The sequence below is a fragment of the Convolutriloba macropyga genome, chromosome 10 (genome assembly GCF_964194025.1).
Source record: "Convolutriloba macropyga chromosome 10, txConMacr16.3, whole genome shotgun sequence".
NCBI lineage: Eukaryota > Metazoa > Xenacoelomorpha > Acoela > Convolutidae > Convolutriloba > Convolutriloba macropyga.
The window spans coordinates 24,926,231-24,943,436 of NC_134477.1; the positions used below are offsets into that span (position 1 = coordinate 24,926,231).

Consider the following 17,206-nt stretch of genomic DNA (forward strand, 5'->3'; position numbering starts at 1 on the left):
TAATTTTTCGCTTTCTCAATTGTTCGCTATAACTTTTATCATAAATTGAAAACAATTTAAAAACTTTGCATTGTAAAAACCTCAAGCAGCCGGGCATTAATATTAATAGGATAGTAGTTACGCTTTTTTTGAGGCTCTCAAGTTTCGAAGGCTTTGCAACAACAGTTATGTAAACGCGGACTGTAAAAATAATTCAAATTTTCAGTTGAGCATTGCCTCCAATTTTTTTTCAAAAAGTTCCTGCTGAAAACAGATCACAAGGAGGCTTGGTGATTTACGTTCGCATATAATGTTACGACCCCGCTCATCCACATTCTTGACTTAATTGGCTACCAAATGATGAAGAGATAGAAAACGTTCAAAACATACATATCGTTCAACAAACGACTAATGGAATAAAATAATGCCATGTTAGAGGGCCAATGGAACTTGTTGTTAATAGGAATGCTAGAAAAGACTATCATAAAAATCAAATAACAAACAATAATTACGACCAAAACTCGATGTCTATATTTAAAAAAAATATGATTATTGAAATCAAACTCGCATCAAATAAAACATATACAATACATATTAAGCTATACTTCATCAGAAAATATATGGGATCTGTCCTCAATGCGACTATGTAACAGTTCGACAAAAAACGAGCAAAAAAGAGCAAAGAAGAGCAAAAAACCATCTATTTTTCAAAACAATTAGTTTCAAAGTAATTAAAATTACTAGTTATGAATTTATTTCACTAAAATGTTCATTTAAATCATCATAGGAAGCAATTGAGACCTTTATTATCCAGTGTACGTCATACGACAACAAAACGAAGAACAAATACCAGCAAAAACAAAAATATTCAATTCGAACTTGCGCGAAAATGGCCGTGAAGCCGTTAAAATCATAAGTTTCACATTAAAATCTAAATAAGATTCAATTGCGCTTTCCTTCGAAGCCAATGAGTTTTACCATTATTGCTATAAATTAAAAAGGAACCAGAAATTCTAAAAACTCTACAAACATATAAGAGTCAGAAACAAATTAGGAAAATTCGTAACATCATTACCTAGAGACAAATTGTTGAAAGTAAATCGGCCATGAAAGATAGATTACAGCTGCTCACTGGAAATGGGTTCTGACCTTCTGGTACTGAGACTCAGCTTTAAATCGACCGAAAATTGATTTAAAAATATGGCAAAGCTTAAAACTCCAAACGTTTTTATGAATTTTTCAAACAAATATTTTCAAATTTAATAAAAGACATAAAGTATCAACAAAAAAGATGGATTAACATTCGAATTAATAAAAATATTTTAAATTCTTATTGTTGAGGTTGAGTAAAAAAATGTGAGCAAAGGAGACAGCTGAAAAAATCTTTATTGAAAGTTCAATTGAAAGTCATTAAAACAGTTATAAACAGCTATAAACTTAAGTCTTTTATGAGGTTCATTTATATGTGTACAGGAAGCAACTGAGATCTATCTTCATCAATTATATTTCGAAATCTTTTAAGGGGTTCATTTATACGTGTACGGGAAGCAATTGAAATCTATCATTAGTAGTTATATTGCAAAAAGGATTACTCTATGCAACAAAAAAATAAGTTCAGTTGCGCTTTTTTCTAACGCTGTGCATTTTTTTAACTATGTATTCTTTCAATTTGACCTGTCAATAATGTGATAATTCGACAAGAAAACAAAAATAGCTTATAAAATATGCCATTACGCTTAAACATAAAAAAAATGTGAAATATTGTAGGATCGAAACCAAGAAACCTTTAGTTAAATAAAAAACGTTACAGTTATTAATTGATAAATCAAATCAATGAGTATTCAGCTTTTCTTTACTGAGGCTGCACTTGAGGTTAAAAAAATAGGATAAAATAGTAGCCAATTTTGAAAGTCCACCAACACTTTCTTACAATAAATAATTTTAAAGGCGTAGGAGACATTAGGCATCAACTGATGGCATTGTCTAGGTTCGGTTCTACCTCATAGAGAAGCCAAGCATATCTTTGATGGATGATATTAATCATCGGGCTCAAAAGCTATAACAATTGAAACGAAAACTTGGGAACTCATGAAAATTTTTTGAAAAAACTTGGTCAAAGCCATAATAATCTTAGCTCTGAAACCATAAAAAGATGGCCCTCATTTTTATAAATATTATCTGCCAATAATTAAGCCTTGATCTGAAAACCTTGTCAGTAATTTACCTTAAAAACTACGTATATATATATATATATATATATATATATATATATATATATATAAATATATTTATATATATATATATATAAAGATATACGTAAATATATATATATATATATATATATATATATATATATATATGTATATATATATATAATATGCATATATATATAAAGATATATATATATATATATATATATATATTTATATATGGAAAAATTTTTCTTCAATTAACAATTTTATCACAACTAATGTTTGCCATTGGTATAGTTATAAACTTAGATCTCAACAAGAAGGCTGGGCAATGTGTGTTTGCTCATAATGCTCCGACCCCGCTATTATTTTTGATTTAATTGTCTACCAAATGAAAAAAAAAGAAAGAAAAGTTTCGAAAAATTCATATAGTCTTTGAAAATAATTGATTAATGAGTAAAGTGTCTTAAGTGCAAACCAATGAATGAACCAGTTACTGCCGCATTAGAAAGCGGATGTATCCTGCTAATAACAAAATTAAGAGATACGACAAACAAGAAAAAGAACAATAAATCATTCCTCATCTAACACAAAAATTATCGCTTTTTTAAATCACTTTCAAAGTCGAAATACATCAGTTAAAGCCTAAACCAAAAAGTTAAAATGTACTTCAATCAAATCAGATGTGACTTTTCCGTAGAAAGACTTTGTCAAAAAACACAAAAATATAACGAGGCGAAGTCAATCATCAGCTGTCAACTACAAACAGTAGATAGAAACTCATGTAACACAATCGGAGCTGTTGGGAGCATCCGTTAGCGAGCAATTGATTTAAAACAACAAAAATTTTTAAGAGACATTGTGGTAAATGGCGGACAAAATATAATATCAGTTTTTTACAAACGCTTATTAAAAAAAAGAAGTTTCAACAGATAACGCCATTCAAAACTCTAAATAGTATCAATTAAAGCATTAATCAACATTCAATTGGCATCAACAAACAAACTTAATTGTCCCCTGAAATAATGTGGGACCGATCGTTACTGAGATTTGCCAAGAAGCAGGTTTGTAAAAGAACAAAATGGCAAAACATGAAAATTGGTGCATCTTTTTGAAAAAAAAATAAAGGTAGAAAAACCATTAGCTCTCAATGGAAAAAACTGGCTTATGCATTTTGTAAGTATAAACAGGAATCCATTAAGATCTCATCTTGTTCAGAGTTTGTCATAGACTACAGTAAAAGGTGAAAATCAGGAATTCATTTATTCTTTATGAGAAAACGGCGTCAAATTTATGAAAAACACGAGCTATTCCTTAAAACCAAGCTATATGATCTACATCTCTCAATATTTAGCTTAAAGAAACTAATGCGAATCGTCATTAAACTTTTAGTATGATACGAAAAGAATAACCAGACACAAAAATGGTGAAATAAAATCTTTACCAATGAAACAAACCACAATTAGTTTCTGAATACCAGTTCGCTCTGTTTACATCAGAGATAATGTAGCGAAGTATCGGAAACCAGATCTAAAAAATAGTTGAATTTCAAAAATTTTAATTTTTCTGTAACCAATTTTAATCAAAAAGTTCAAAGGCCTAAATTTTTTTACTTTAGTGAATCAGAAAATCTTTCAGCTTCATGGTCGGCCAGTTGTACTTGAATTTAACGGGGACTATGTCTTGAGACAATGAATTAACAACAAGTACAGACTGAAATCAAAGTTTCACGAATAATGCTACAAAAACACATTTTTGAAGTCTTTAAAACAATAAACTATCAATTGATCTGGTTGTAACGATTTGATTGAGAAATTTTTGAATATCAATGAGTTTTAGTTTAAAGGGACCTGTTGGAAAAGACAACAAGAAATGACCGCAATCAAGGACAAGTAACTTTTTTTTAATTTCCTGATACCATTTAGCGTCCTAGCCATAAAACTATCAGCTGCAACATAAAAGCTACATAAAATTTTGTGTGCTCTACCAAAAGTGGACCGAAGAACTCATCGATAAGACTAAGATACAAGTTGTCACATTGAAAAACAAAAAAGGGCAGTGTTCAAAAAAGGCTTAAATTTTTCAAAACAACAATTTCAAAGTCATCATTACCATTATCAATCCACTGAGAACCTGAAATACAATTTTTTTTGTCTCCTGGAGCCAGTGATACCATAATCAAGAAAAAGTGAATAGCACTGCTAAGAGGAAAGACAAACAAAGGCTAAACTAAAAACTCAAGTTTATTTTGAAAGAAGAGGGTTTCGAAGCCGTTAAAGTTATCGCTATTCACTGACAGTTTTCTATATTCACTCAAAGAATTTTCTCAAAAGATTTTCGACCTGTTATTACAGTGATAATCGGACAAGGCAACAAAAGGACTTCCAAAATAGGCAAATGTCCACAAGTGAAAAAGATTAATTAGAACTCGTGGTATCGAACCAATGGAGCCAATAGTTTAAAAAACCTCTAGAAAGGTTTGACGTTCAATCACTAAAAGAAATGAAAATTTAAGTTTACTGCGATTAACCAAAATGTTAACAGAATTACAAATAAGTGGCACAACTCAAAGGTAAGGACAGATTTTCCTAAAAGAAATGTATTCAAATACACAAGAACCATTACGTGTGAACTGAATGCATTAAATAGGTTCAAATATGCCATTTAGGCAAGTCACGAGACCGCAAAAAGGACAGGAAATGCGGACAATACACAGCAAATCAAATTGAATCCAAGTAAACATTATGTTGAAGTCAATAAAACCATGAAATGCTATCTGAAAACATGATGTGTGATCATGGGGCCTCATTTTAACAAAATAACGTGAGTGGGTAAGAGTTTAATTTTGACAGGACATTTTTGTGGTCTATTATAAACATAGAAAAAAAATTGCTAAATTGGTTTTGAAAAAGACATTGTCTCGATGGAACTGCATTTAACTTAGTTAAAAACCACGAAGAGACCAAATTAGCCTTGAAAATGTCAAGCGTTAAATAATAACATCTAATTATTTTTTTTGTAACCAAAATAGATGCTTTGGTTACAAAATTACAAAATATAAAAATTGAATGGTTCTTTTTGTATAATGATTGTTTCAAGTTGGCAAAAACCGACAAAATGTTTAATCCAGAATAGTCTTAAAGGAAACGGAAGTAGAACAAACCTTCTTTTGATTTGGTTAAACGTTTGAGTTCTGTAGCTCCGGCAATATCAAAAAAATTGGGCCAAAAAATATTTGGTGCCTTTTTTGATGAAAAAGGGCCAAGTTTTAGAAAAAACATCATGTTTTAAGCTAAAATAGTCGGATCAAAAAAGTCGGCAATTCTCTTTTGAGTCTTTAGGCGAAACTAAGAGCACTATTGTTAACAAAATTTATAAATTCCCACACCTTTCATTTCATATTATCGGTTGATTTGCATTTTTTGGAGGAGAACAGCGTCAATCAGTTATGCCGCAAAATTATTTCGTACCAAGCCAAAAAACTGTCTACTGTTAAACGAAAGAGTAATGGAGCAATGATTTCAATATTAGAGAGAGGGCTAAATACGATGCCATATATTTTTTCGATATTTTTGCGGGTTTTTCACCGTTTGATCATTTGCAAAATCAGTTCCAAAAGGCACAAACCATAGGGCACAAAAATAATAGTAAAAAAGTTGAAAAAAATATATTTTTGTTTCATTAAAATTTTTGAATTACTGAATTAATGAATTGTTCTGCAATTAATTAATTGTTCAACTTCTCGAAGTACGTCCCCCCTATTTACATCTACGTTGCAACCTTTTACTTAATTATTCAGCTTCTCAATACATACATCACGCTATCGTTTACAGTAACCTATAATACATTAATCTATTTCATTTAACCTAATAGTTGGTATTTTTTCGATATTTTTGCGGGTTTTTCACCGTTTGATCATTTGCAAAATCAGTTCCAAAAGGCACAAACCATAGGGCACAAAAATAATAGTAAAAAATTTGAAAAAAATATTTTTGTTTCATTAAAATTTTTCTTTGGGAAGAATTTTTCTCCACTTTTGATAAGATATCGCTGTTGGTATTCTTTTTTAGTTCCTTCAAAGCCCAGTGAATCTAAAATATCCCAAAAAAAAATCTAGATACTGAACCCAAAAATTGGCCTAAAAACTATTTAAAACTTGAACAATGTCAAACGATTGAGCGCGTCAAAAAGCAAAGAAAACAAAAAAACTCTAAGCCTGATTTTAACCTTGAGTAAATACAAAAATGAAATACAAACTGCAACGCAGGATGAACCTCCCCAACAGTGTTTCAAAGGTAACCCTTTGCCCCATTTTTTTAATCTCTTCTCTCCAAAAAAGACATTAGTTGGCCTAACCCTGGTATAGATTTCCTAACTTATTTCATCATTGAGATCTTGAGCAACGTAAGCTTTCTCAAATATGTGAGAGCTTGATGAGAAAATATTAGGAGTAATAAATTGAGTTGAATTGGAGACGACATGCATCATGAACGCCATCATTCTTGCATGATTTCTGAAGAAAAATCAATCATGAGCAAAAATGTGATTGCAACAACTGACTTCAATTTATTTGTAATAGTTATTGATTTCAGCCTTTTAGTTTTTATAAGTTTCTCAAATTAGTTTATTCATTTTCAATTTGTTCTGAAATCTTATAGCATGGAAATGTTGGCTCAACTATTAATAGATCCCTATAGAACTCCAAAAAACTTTTCATTGCCGCTAGAATATTGTTTGTAAAATTTCTCTGACAAACAATTTTGCTATATAATTTACGCGCTACAATTAATGAATTGTTCAACTTCTCGAGTTACGTCCCCCTATTTACATCTACGTTGCAACCTTTTACTTAATTATTCAGCCTCTCAATACATACATCACGCTATCATTTACTCTAACCTATAATACATTAATCTATTTCGTTTAGCCTAATAGTTGGTAACCGTGTATGGAAATTATTTCAAAACTTTCAAAGTAGTCGCTAGTAATCCATGACAAGAACAATATACATAAAAATTATGAAATTTCTAAACACTGGTACTAAAGGAGGGCTCTAATTTGTTGCTGTACGTAATTTATTTTGCAACTCTCCATGCAACAGAACAGATGAAATTTATTGTTAGCTCCAACAGAAAAAAAAAACAAGATTTTGTGCCCTCAAATACAGCAAAAAAGTTGTCTGCCAGGTAAGTTTTTGTTAATTGTTCTTTTAATTAATTGTAAAAAAAAAGAACTGAGATTAGGAAATGTGGGAACATAAAACAAAACCACTAAATTTAATTTCTTAAATAAATTCAACCATTGAATTTGGTCCAATTGAACTTGGTTTAAGTGTTGTCCAAACCTAAGTCACAGAAATGATCAATAAACCTACCAACGATATAATTAAAATGTACTTCAATTATGTTCTTCACCACAATATAGACAATATAAGGTTGTTCGGTCAGAACGTTTTTTGCAGATTTTGGATCGAATCGAATGAGATAGTTCATAGAAAAGAATTAAATACGTTCGTTGAAGTGGGCGTTCTACAAGAAGTCGTTTAGCGGTCACATCATGACTACACTCAATGGCCACAATTTGCTGTCAATCAGTTTTCTACTTATCCTAAACGACATGCTTGTCATAAAACAAATGTATAACTCTGATTCAGCTATTAAGTTTGATGATTATTGGACAATTTTTAAACGGACAGAGCAAAATTGTTCTTCATCAAAAAGATTAATAAAGACAAATTTTGACTGGCCGAGAAGTGATAAACTTTTTGTTTGCTGTGAGAGTAGTTTTTCATGCAGACAAATGACATCTCGACTTTTGGCTGGACATCTCAAGCAATGAAAAACAGTGTCTATTACACTTAAGAGTAGCTATTTAATATTAGGCTTGAGGCAACGCAACAAATGAGACTAGTTTGCTGCACCTTGATATTAGTACTTAAATCAAATTTAAACTCAAGTTAAAGTGTATTCAAAACGACATCAATTTTCGTACAAAACTCTCCTGGCTTATATTTTGCAGAAAAAATCAACCATGAGAAAACAGCCCAACAACGCTGAACAATCAAACAGAACAGATAGCCGATTAGGCACACAGACCACGCTAAAGGCTAAACTGATTCGTGCGGTTGAGTTGAACCAATTGTTTTTTTTTTTACGAAACAGTAGTTTTGCTGATGAACTCGAAGGACAAATCAAAACAAAAAGCCCAATTTTTCTGAAAAAAACATAATAATTGTCACGGCATTTTCAATGTCGTGTTTTTTGGTCAGGGTACCCTCTCTGCGCAACCCAATAGAATCTGTAACTGGGGGGCGAAACAATACGTTTTGGGAATTCCAGTGCGTAAACAATATATGACTGGTGGGTCCAGTGTCCAACCCAAGTTCATGTAAACATCAGTGCGCAGCTAAAGTTGGTTTGATCCAGGCCAATTTTGTTCTGGATTGTCTGGTACTCCCGCATGCGCAACTCAGATTAATCTGTGCAGAGTTGGCTCTAATTGCGCACCTCGGGTGTGAGAAAAACCTGCGCCAACACGTGTGGTCAATTTTTTAAATAAAACTATCAAGTGTGCAGATATTTTGCTTTGAAATGTAGTATTGTTTTAGTTGTAAGAGTCAACTTTGCGCTATTTTATAATGTCAGGTATTTTCGCGAAAAAATTCTGCAAACAACTTTTTGATGAACGAGTTTGAAAAACTATTACAGTTGTTATTCATCCTCATATGAGATGTTTCTAATGTCTTACCTGACATCAATATTAAAACTATTGAGTCAGATTGCAGATTTATAAGAAAGATTTTATTTTCGCGATTGTAGCTGTGACTATAAGGCACTGCTACATCGATACCCCCCCCCCTCTCCCCAAGGACACACATCACTTGGCATTTACATGGCACATTAATAAGATATGGCACGTAATACTATGCACCTACTAAAATCGAGGTGAGATTCCATCTTTCTTTTCAAATTTTTAAAAAATAAATTGGTTCTATCAGTGATATTGTGTGTTGGCTTTGAATGGGAAGTTGAGTTGGCTTTAAAACTAAAATTTGGAAAATTTTTGTTGTAGAATGCGACTGCAAGTTGTCCGAGCATTCTTGTGGGGGGTTAAACGAAATGATAAGGGGTGAAAGAAATAGGGGTGAAAAGCGGGACACTATGTGCAACGTTTCAGGAATTAAAAATTAAAAATACATATGATTTGTAAGAAATAATAAATTAAATTAGCTTGGATACATTTTATATCCCAGGTGTTGCATGTAATGCTGATTTATCTCTCATCTGATAGGCCAATAGCAATCCTTAAATCTAATCAATGAGCTAATAGTATTAGGATCTTCCTCGCACTAATGTAGTTAACGCTAACAAATATCACCCGGAACTCTAGCTGGGCAAAGTAGAGCCTGGAACAATACTTGTTCAATAAAAAATCTACCACCCTTCGATTCGTCGCGCCCTTCTTTTTAAGACTGTTCCTCAAAATGGATTAAATTTGTCACGTTATTCGCATGGACCCATTAAACCCAGACAAGCCTAATGAAAAATGCTTTTAAGTAGGCTGAAGGGCAATTCTGATAAGACGAAGGCATAGATCGATAGCATAGTTGGGTCGTGAATGGTTCCTTTGGGCTGTGAATTATGGCTTTTCATTGCCACTAATTGAATCGGACATTGTTCTTTGAGGCACTTTATCAATTGAGGCAACGTTTTATTGTGTAATCATTGTAAATGCTGTTTTATCTCAGACTTAATCATTCAAGGGCGAAATTAAAAGCACTAAATTGCTCCCAGATTTGAGAGCTAACACTCCAGAGCGATAAAATTCCTCAAATTCAAGTATAGTGTTGTGGTTTGTTATTATGTCGAGGCACTAAACTTTTTTGGAGCAAAATCTAGAAAAAGTTTACTGTTGGTCCGCCTTCACCCCCCCCCCCCCCCCCCCGATCATTTTAAATAAATTAATAATTCAATAATTCAGCAATATTTCTGGCATTTTTTTCCGATAAATTTGCGATCATTACCGATAAACTCCTAAGGGAACTGATCGGGCTTTGTTGAACTGTCCGGCTAAAATTTTATTGTTAAAATCATTTTTTACATGGGATACCATTCAAACATGGAAAAAGTAAGCTTTACAGCGATTTTTTTAATGAAGGTTTGAATTTTAACACATGTTAGGTTAAAATACTCACTTTCATACCACTTAGCAATTCTTTCAATCTTTTAGCCTTTCTAATTCCACTTTTTGTTTAACTCTGCAACATCAATTTAGTAGATTACTTTTCACCAAATTTGTTCACATGCTCCTAAAACGTATAATACTCCAGGCATGTTAAAAGGATATTAAAATAAAGGTGTGGTTATATGCTCTATTACGTAATAATATTGATTGGTTAACCCCGTAACCGAACCTGAGTTAATTCATTTCAGGTTACCGCACTAGAACAGGGAGTAGTTATTTGTACAAACACAGAATCAGTTTACATTTTCTGTACCATCTTTGATAATAAGGAATTTTACCCATAAAACAGCCCTGTATCACATTACCACCATCTGGTATCATTTTTGTCCCGTTTTTAGGTAATCCCTATTTTGGGTTACCAGTTATTTTGATTTATAGCCCAGTTATAAACTGGTGCTTACTATATAAACCTTTGTCGTGTTACATTCTGCATCAATTTATGCAAATTTTTGACGAAATGTGCCAAATTTATGATCTAAAATGGTGAGATGAATGGCCTAAATTGTCGTTTTGATCTCTTATTTTATCACAATTTCATTGACTTAAGTGTTATGCCGCACTGATTTACATCAAAACACTGTTAGATTACTAAAATCACTCCGATTACATTCCTATCTTTGAAGAAATAATGGAAAAAATCCACAAAAATGCCTGCAATTCTAAAAAATCTACCAATTCCGATAAAATTATGAAATCAAATAAAAGGTTATCAAACTCAGATGGAATTGCTACCTGCAGTTTTTGCTTGAAAGTATTACCCGCTGGTTATGAACAAAGTGGTTTAAGTTATGATCAGTTTGGTTACGACCAATTTACTGTCATAGTTGCTCAGTTATTACCCAGTATTGGATCAAAATTGAAATTGGAGAGCAAGAAACGGCAGGAGGCGCCTTTGTTTTGCAGAGGCTGCGTTGATCGTTTGTATGAGCTGCAGATATTGGCTTCTCTCAGGTAACTTCACTTTTCTTACTGGCCTCGTATAATAATACCCAAATCCTCACGGGCAAATCTGCCCTATCTTTAGCAAAATTGGCCGAAATTGGAGGGAAATTCGCAAAAGTGTTCAAATTTTAACCGCGGAATTGAGATACAGGATGCGTACCCTATTCGTTGCGCGCTAAGTATAACAATTCTGCTCGATTTAGGTATCTTTATTCCAGACAGAACGTATCTATAATCCGCAATTGTGCCTAACGAAAGGTACTAATGAAGTTGTTAAAAGTGGGTTAAAGGTTAATAACATACCACATAGGGCAACAACTTGCCAAATGTTTGTAATTGATTTGAATGGTAGGTCGGGCAAGGGAATTGGTATCACCATGCACCCAAAAAAGCTTTTTTTTAGGTCTGAGAAATTTTTCAGAGAGAAATGAATTCATCGACTAAAATTTCATATTATTTTGATACGAAGAAGGTTATTAAAGTCCCATATAGTGCTCAAATCTACCATAAATTTGTTATTTGTTTTGAATTGTATTTCGTAAAATGCATTGACATTACCACGCATTCCCGAAACTTTTTTTGTTCTGAGGGAATTTTCAGAAAAAGGTCATTTATATTGGCTGAGATTTGATACGATTTTTATACGACAAAAGTTAAAAGGGTGAAATCTACTACAACGTTTTTATTTGTTTTGAATAGTAGGTAGGGAGTCACCTTAGGGATATTTCAGAAAAAGTTTATTTTACTAGATAAAACTTAAAATTTGATACGATAAAATGAATAATGTTGTTTTGAAATGACGTGATTTGCTCTGTTCGCTTGCAGAAATAATAAAAAAACTCAGAGAGATCGACAAATTAAAGTCTAAAAGTATGATACACAAAAAGGAAACAAAATTTTTATAATGGAAACAAGCAGAATAAAATATTGGACCAGGTTTGTTAACAATGATTGAAACAAAAAAAATTGTTTTATTAATTTCTACGCATTGTTGAACAGGTGGGTAAATTTATCTAAGCCCTGTATGCTATATTATTATTAACTTTTTTATGCTCAATTAATAAAGCTTGAAGTTACTTTGCATGCTCAAAAGCGCGCATTAAATTAGACACCAATGCGGATTACAGTTTTGTTTAATGCGGGAAATCGATACCGAAACTGAGCAAAATTGTACTACTGACTTGTCAGCTAATTTACAACTTGAAAGTATCCGGAAATTTTGCAAAACCGGTGGAACCACTTTTGCGAAAAATAGCTGCTAAGCGTGTCTTCTAATTTTGCTCATTTTTTTCATCTACTTTTGGAGCGATTTTTACTAAGGCGGAAATGTTGGGGTAAATCTTTGCGTAATGTTAATATAATTGCCATCATCAACTGGATAGCTACATCATCCACTAACACGCAAGTTAATTTTTGCTAATTTTACATTAATTGCAGTTCCAAACCTACTCAAATATTGTACTGGAGCTAAATCATGCTGACAGCTATTTTTCTTATAGAGTAATGAATATTGACGAGTTGAAGAGATGAAAAATGAAAATGTTCAATTCATGTGGTTAAATAATGTGGTTAATCGTGGTTTGATTTAAGTCCATTATTTGGTCATTGATTTTAACGTAATTCCCAGTTAACTTGTTCAAGTGTTCATTGCTAGTTCCACGACCTTATTTTCTTCATTTATCACTCACATTGGGTGAGTTTTTAACAATTCAACACCTATCAGATTGGTGAGTAGTTAACACTTTGCTGATGAACAACTGTTTTTCTGATGAACTCTTTTTGTGAGACAAATATCCAGAACTCCTGATAATTCTGCCATCAAATAGATTTTTGTATCTGAAAATGGTTACTAATGTGATTACTTATTGTCGAGTCGTTTTTAGATTCAGTCAATCAAACAGCCCTCACTAATTGGGAGACAAATGATCATCTGCTTCAATCGATATTACTTGTCTGTATTTTTTTAAAAAATCTCAATGGACTTTTTATCTCTAATGATTTTTATAGAGATGTTAAATGCAAATGGACTGCTTCTGCAATGATACCAACAAAAAATCACACCTTTCGTATACTAAGTTTTCTGATGATTGTATTGCCCAGAGGTCCTGTTAAAGACATGGCTGCAAAATGTTTACCTTAAATAAATACGGTTATTTTTACCTGTTGTTTGATTTTTTTAAAAAAAGATCGCCATAATGCAGCCCATACTACGTCTTTTAAAAAATTATGTTATATCTATTTCATTTAAGTAAGATATGAATACCGTTATTGTATCGGCCGCAAAAAGCTAAAAAATAACTATGTTAATGAGTTTAACCAGGCTGTTTGCCCAACCTGGTATACTCCAATTTGGGGTGGGTTAGCTTTTGTTTTAGTATTTTTCAGTTCTCAAACAATATCCTTCCAGAGGGGCATAAAATGTATCTGAATTTGACTTGTGGTTTTTCTTCAAAAATTTTTGCAGCTGACTATTGAATTCGGTTCTGTTATCGAAGAAGTCTTGCCTCTTAGAGAGTGAATAATTATACTTTTCAACATGGTTGAAGAGGTTGCATTGAGAACTCGTTTGTCTAAACATTTTCTCAAGAAGCAATTGGTCAGAAAATCTGGTTCCTGGATCTCTTTCTGTAATTTCCGAGAAATCGGTACCTTAAACGGGAATTCAAACAGTCTGAACTTTCGTCAATAATACAAGATCATCACATACCAGAATATTCAAAGTCCGTATACAATCAGTGTACTCTTGACCGGTGAAATATATTTTTGAACATAACTAACCATTTAGGTCACATGCGCTGTATATATTCCGTTTTGCTTAAAAGAATTTTCCCGGGAAGCCACATATTTGACCCGTAGAAACCATTTGATAAAATGTAATTTTCAATTATGTTGGCTATAACTGTCCTTTTTGTTCTACTTATTATCGACCTTGGTAGATGGGATAATTTATGATTTCCTTTTTTCTGTTACTGCGTCAAGGTTTAAGTCCCATGATAGACTATCCGAGAACAAAACTCCAACATCTTTCACAGTTTTCTCCTGATTTATAACGTTTTGTCCTTGAAAAAACAGCTTGCATTAAACTTCGCTGCTTTTTTCGAGAAAAACTAAAATCTGGAATTTATCGTAGTTGTAGTTCATCTTGTTTTCACTCATCCGTTGAATTGCGTTTTCAATGTCTTGTTGCAATTGTTCGCTGTTACATAGAGGTCCCTAAAATTTTTTTGTCGTCAATGTAAAGAAAACATTCAGTTACTGTAATTTGGGAAAGTCACTTTTATAAACAGAAAATGAAAACAGAAAAATAGAACATTGTTGCCTGAAAATGTTAATTGGATTAAACTGCATTTCTTCAGTGGAGACTATTGCTCTCTGCTGCCTTCCTGTATTTTAGTCACCCCGTATAACGTATGCAGAACAATATTCTAGATAATTGTTCCGACCCTCTTGAGGGGGGAGGAACTATATACTCAACTGGGTTTTTTTTTGTTCCGTGAATTTTCGCCGCTCGATATATTCATCGTAGAGAGTTGAGACTGGTATCATTAGAAAGCTCGTCCAGCGTAGAATATGGAATTAAAAAGATTTTTTTAATTTTCGTTTTCTACAGGGAGTTATCGAGGTTTAAACTTCTGAGAAAAGAAGAGTGAATTCACGTTGTTTTTATTCACATTTTCCGGAATTTTTGCCTAAATTTTCGTCAATTTTGGTAAAATTTGTTATAATTTTTAAGAATAGTGTCGTTGACTTCATTCTTGAAGACGAACAAGCATTGTTGATTGTTTTGATTTAATTTTTTTGGTCAAAAAATCTGGATAAACATTTCAAAATTTAGCCTTTTTCATCAAAAACAGCACGAAATAAGCTACTTTAGTCCACTTTGATTAAATTTGCCGAAAGTACACCCCCAAACAACACTCATACAATCTTTTTAGACTCAGAGGGGGTCTATTTCTACTTCAGAGTCCGCTGAGAGTGCACTAAAGTTAAAACTTTGCCGTTTTTTGCTAACTTTACTCGCTGATTATCAATAATGCAGAATTTATTTTGAGTTTTCAACTAACAAATTATCTATATCTACAAAATTCGAAAAATCAATTGTTCCTAACGGACAATAAATATTAGCAGGGCGAGTTTTGGGTCATTCTTGGACTGTTACAATCCAAAAGAAATCGGGTTGTAATCAGTTGGTCTTTTTTTTAAAAAAAGACTTTTTTTTAATAATAAAGAACAGAACATATCAAATCAAAGCTCAGGAGTGATAGGTCCAACCAATTCGCTTGCTAAGAACCTCCAAGCTAATGCATTTAGTTTTTTAATTGAAAGTTTATGGTCGTTTCTTTTTTTAAAAATAATTGACTTTTCAATAAGTAATGGCTTAATTAACTTTTCCTCTATTTTTTTCTTAATTTGCTCAACTTCCAGCTTAGTGTCAGCAAAGAAAGACTGCTTCTTCTTTCTACTGAGTTAACATTTATTCTCGGTTGCAGTTTTAAGCCTGAAGTTATTGTTTTCTGGTTTTGATACTACAAGATTTCAGATTTTTGTTTGTTTTGATATTTGCCAGTTTTTCTCGTTTTCTAATTTTGTCACATTATCACATTATTGACAGTTCCATGTCACCTTATTAGCATTGAGAATAAGACACAATTGAAGATATTAAAATCTTGAAAGATATACATCATCGTTTTAAAGGCCTCGACGCCTCTTTCTTGAAGAAATCAATTGAATTTTTTAATTTTGTCTCTAACTGTCATTTATACTTTGTCGTTTCGGTCGTATGAAATTTCCTGTAGAGTGATAGCTTTCATTGGCTTTTCATGGAAGAAAAGAAGAACCGATATTCTGATATTAGTTGATAGCTGATGGCTTTCATGACTTTGAAAACAATCGTTTTCCAAAATTAAAAAAAAAAACATTTTAATTTCGCAATTTTGTTCTTTTTGTGTTTCTTTTTGTTACCTAATCTCGTTAGTTAATTACTGGTCAAAAATGACATTATGGGTGTCAAGGGAACAAAACGGATTGGTGTCCCAAAGTCTTTTTTTAAAGAATTTGTTATGACCTTACTGGCTTCGACACCGGTTTTTCACAAAAAAAAAGTAAATTAATTTGATTTTGTCATAATTGACGTTATTTTTGTAGATGCAAGAAATATTCTGGATAATTACAGGTCTTGAGGCCTTCCTTTTCATGAATAAACGACCCTAATTAAATAGCTGTTTTTGTACTTAATGCCTTTCCTGACATTGAATGTAATTTTGTTTCGAAAAAGAAATTAAAAGTATTACATACTTTAGCACTTCGCTTTTTTGTCTACTTGTTACCTAGTCTTACAATTGAATGGCCACGTACTACATTATAGCTGTTTGAAGAAGGCACATTCAAATATATTTTGAGTGCCAAAATCTGGCTTCACGGTTTTGACAGCGTTTTCTGACAAGTTTCAATTGAAATTTTGTTTTTCTTTGTTGTTCTTTTTAGCCGCTTTAAAAAATGAACAAGGACAAGTCCTAATGCCCTCCTATAGGAGCAGTGTTAATCGTAAATTTGTTGTAATACTAATTGATTCCTGATGGTATTTATTACTTTGAAGTTAACTGTTTCAAAAAAATAAGTTAACATTTTTACTTTACTGTTTTTGTTCTTTTTTGTATAATTGTTACCAAACCTTTTTATGGACTGGTCGCATATGTTTTCTGGTGATTTATATGTAATTTTTGTTTAGTTTTAATTTTATCTGACGGTATGTTGACTTTCTATTAAATTTAGTTTTTAAGAGGGACATAAATTTTTTGATGTAACTAATGTTTGTTGTTGTTTGATTTTGCTGTTCGTCTTGACTCGCT

At 32.3% G+C, this 17,206-nt stretch overlaps 1 protein-coding gene across 4 annotated transcripts in view; it reads left to right on the top strand.

Moving 5' to 3' along the window:
• Positions 1-17,206, top strand: part of LOC142348380 (uncharacterized) — a 123,822-nt gene that overhangs the window by 24,287 nt on the left and 82,329 nt on the right. For 2 of the 4 annotated variants that reach the window (XM_075399706.1, XM_075399708.1), the window contains exon 2: positions 10,604-11,366. In XM_075399706.1, coding sequence (XP_075255821.1) covers positions 11,044-11,366 — 323 coding nt within the window. In that variant the 5' untranslated portion in view covers positions 10,604-11,043. Of the gene's footprint in view, positions 1-7,215; positions 7,358-9,957; positions 10,010-10,603; positions 11,367-17,206 lie in introns of those variants that run through there. The other 2 variants (XM_075399707.1, XM_075399705.1) reach the window with 2 other exon arrangements.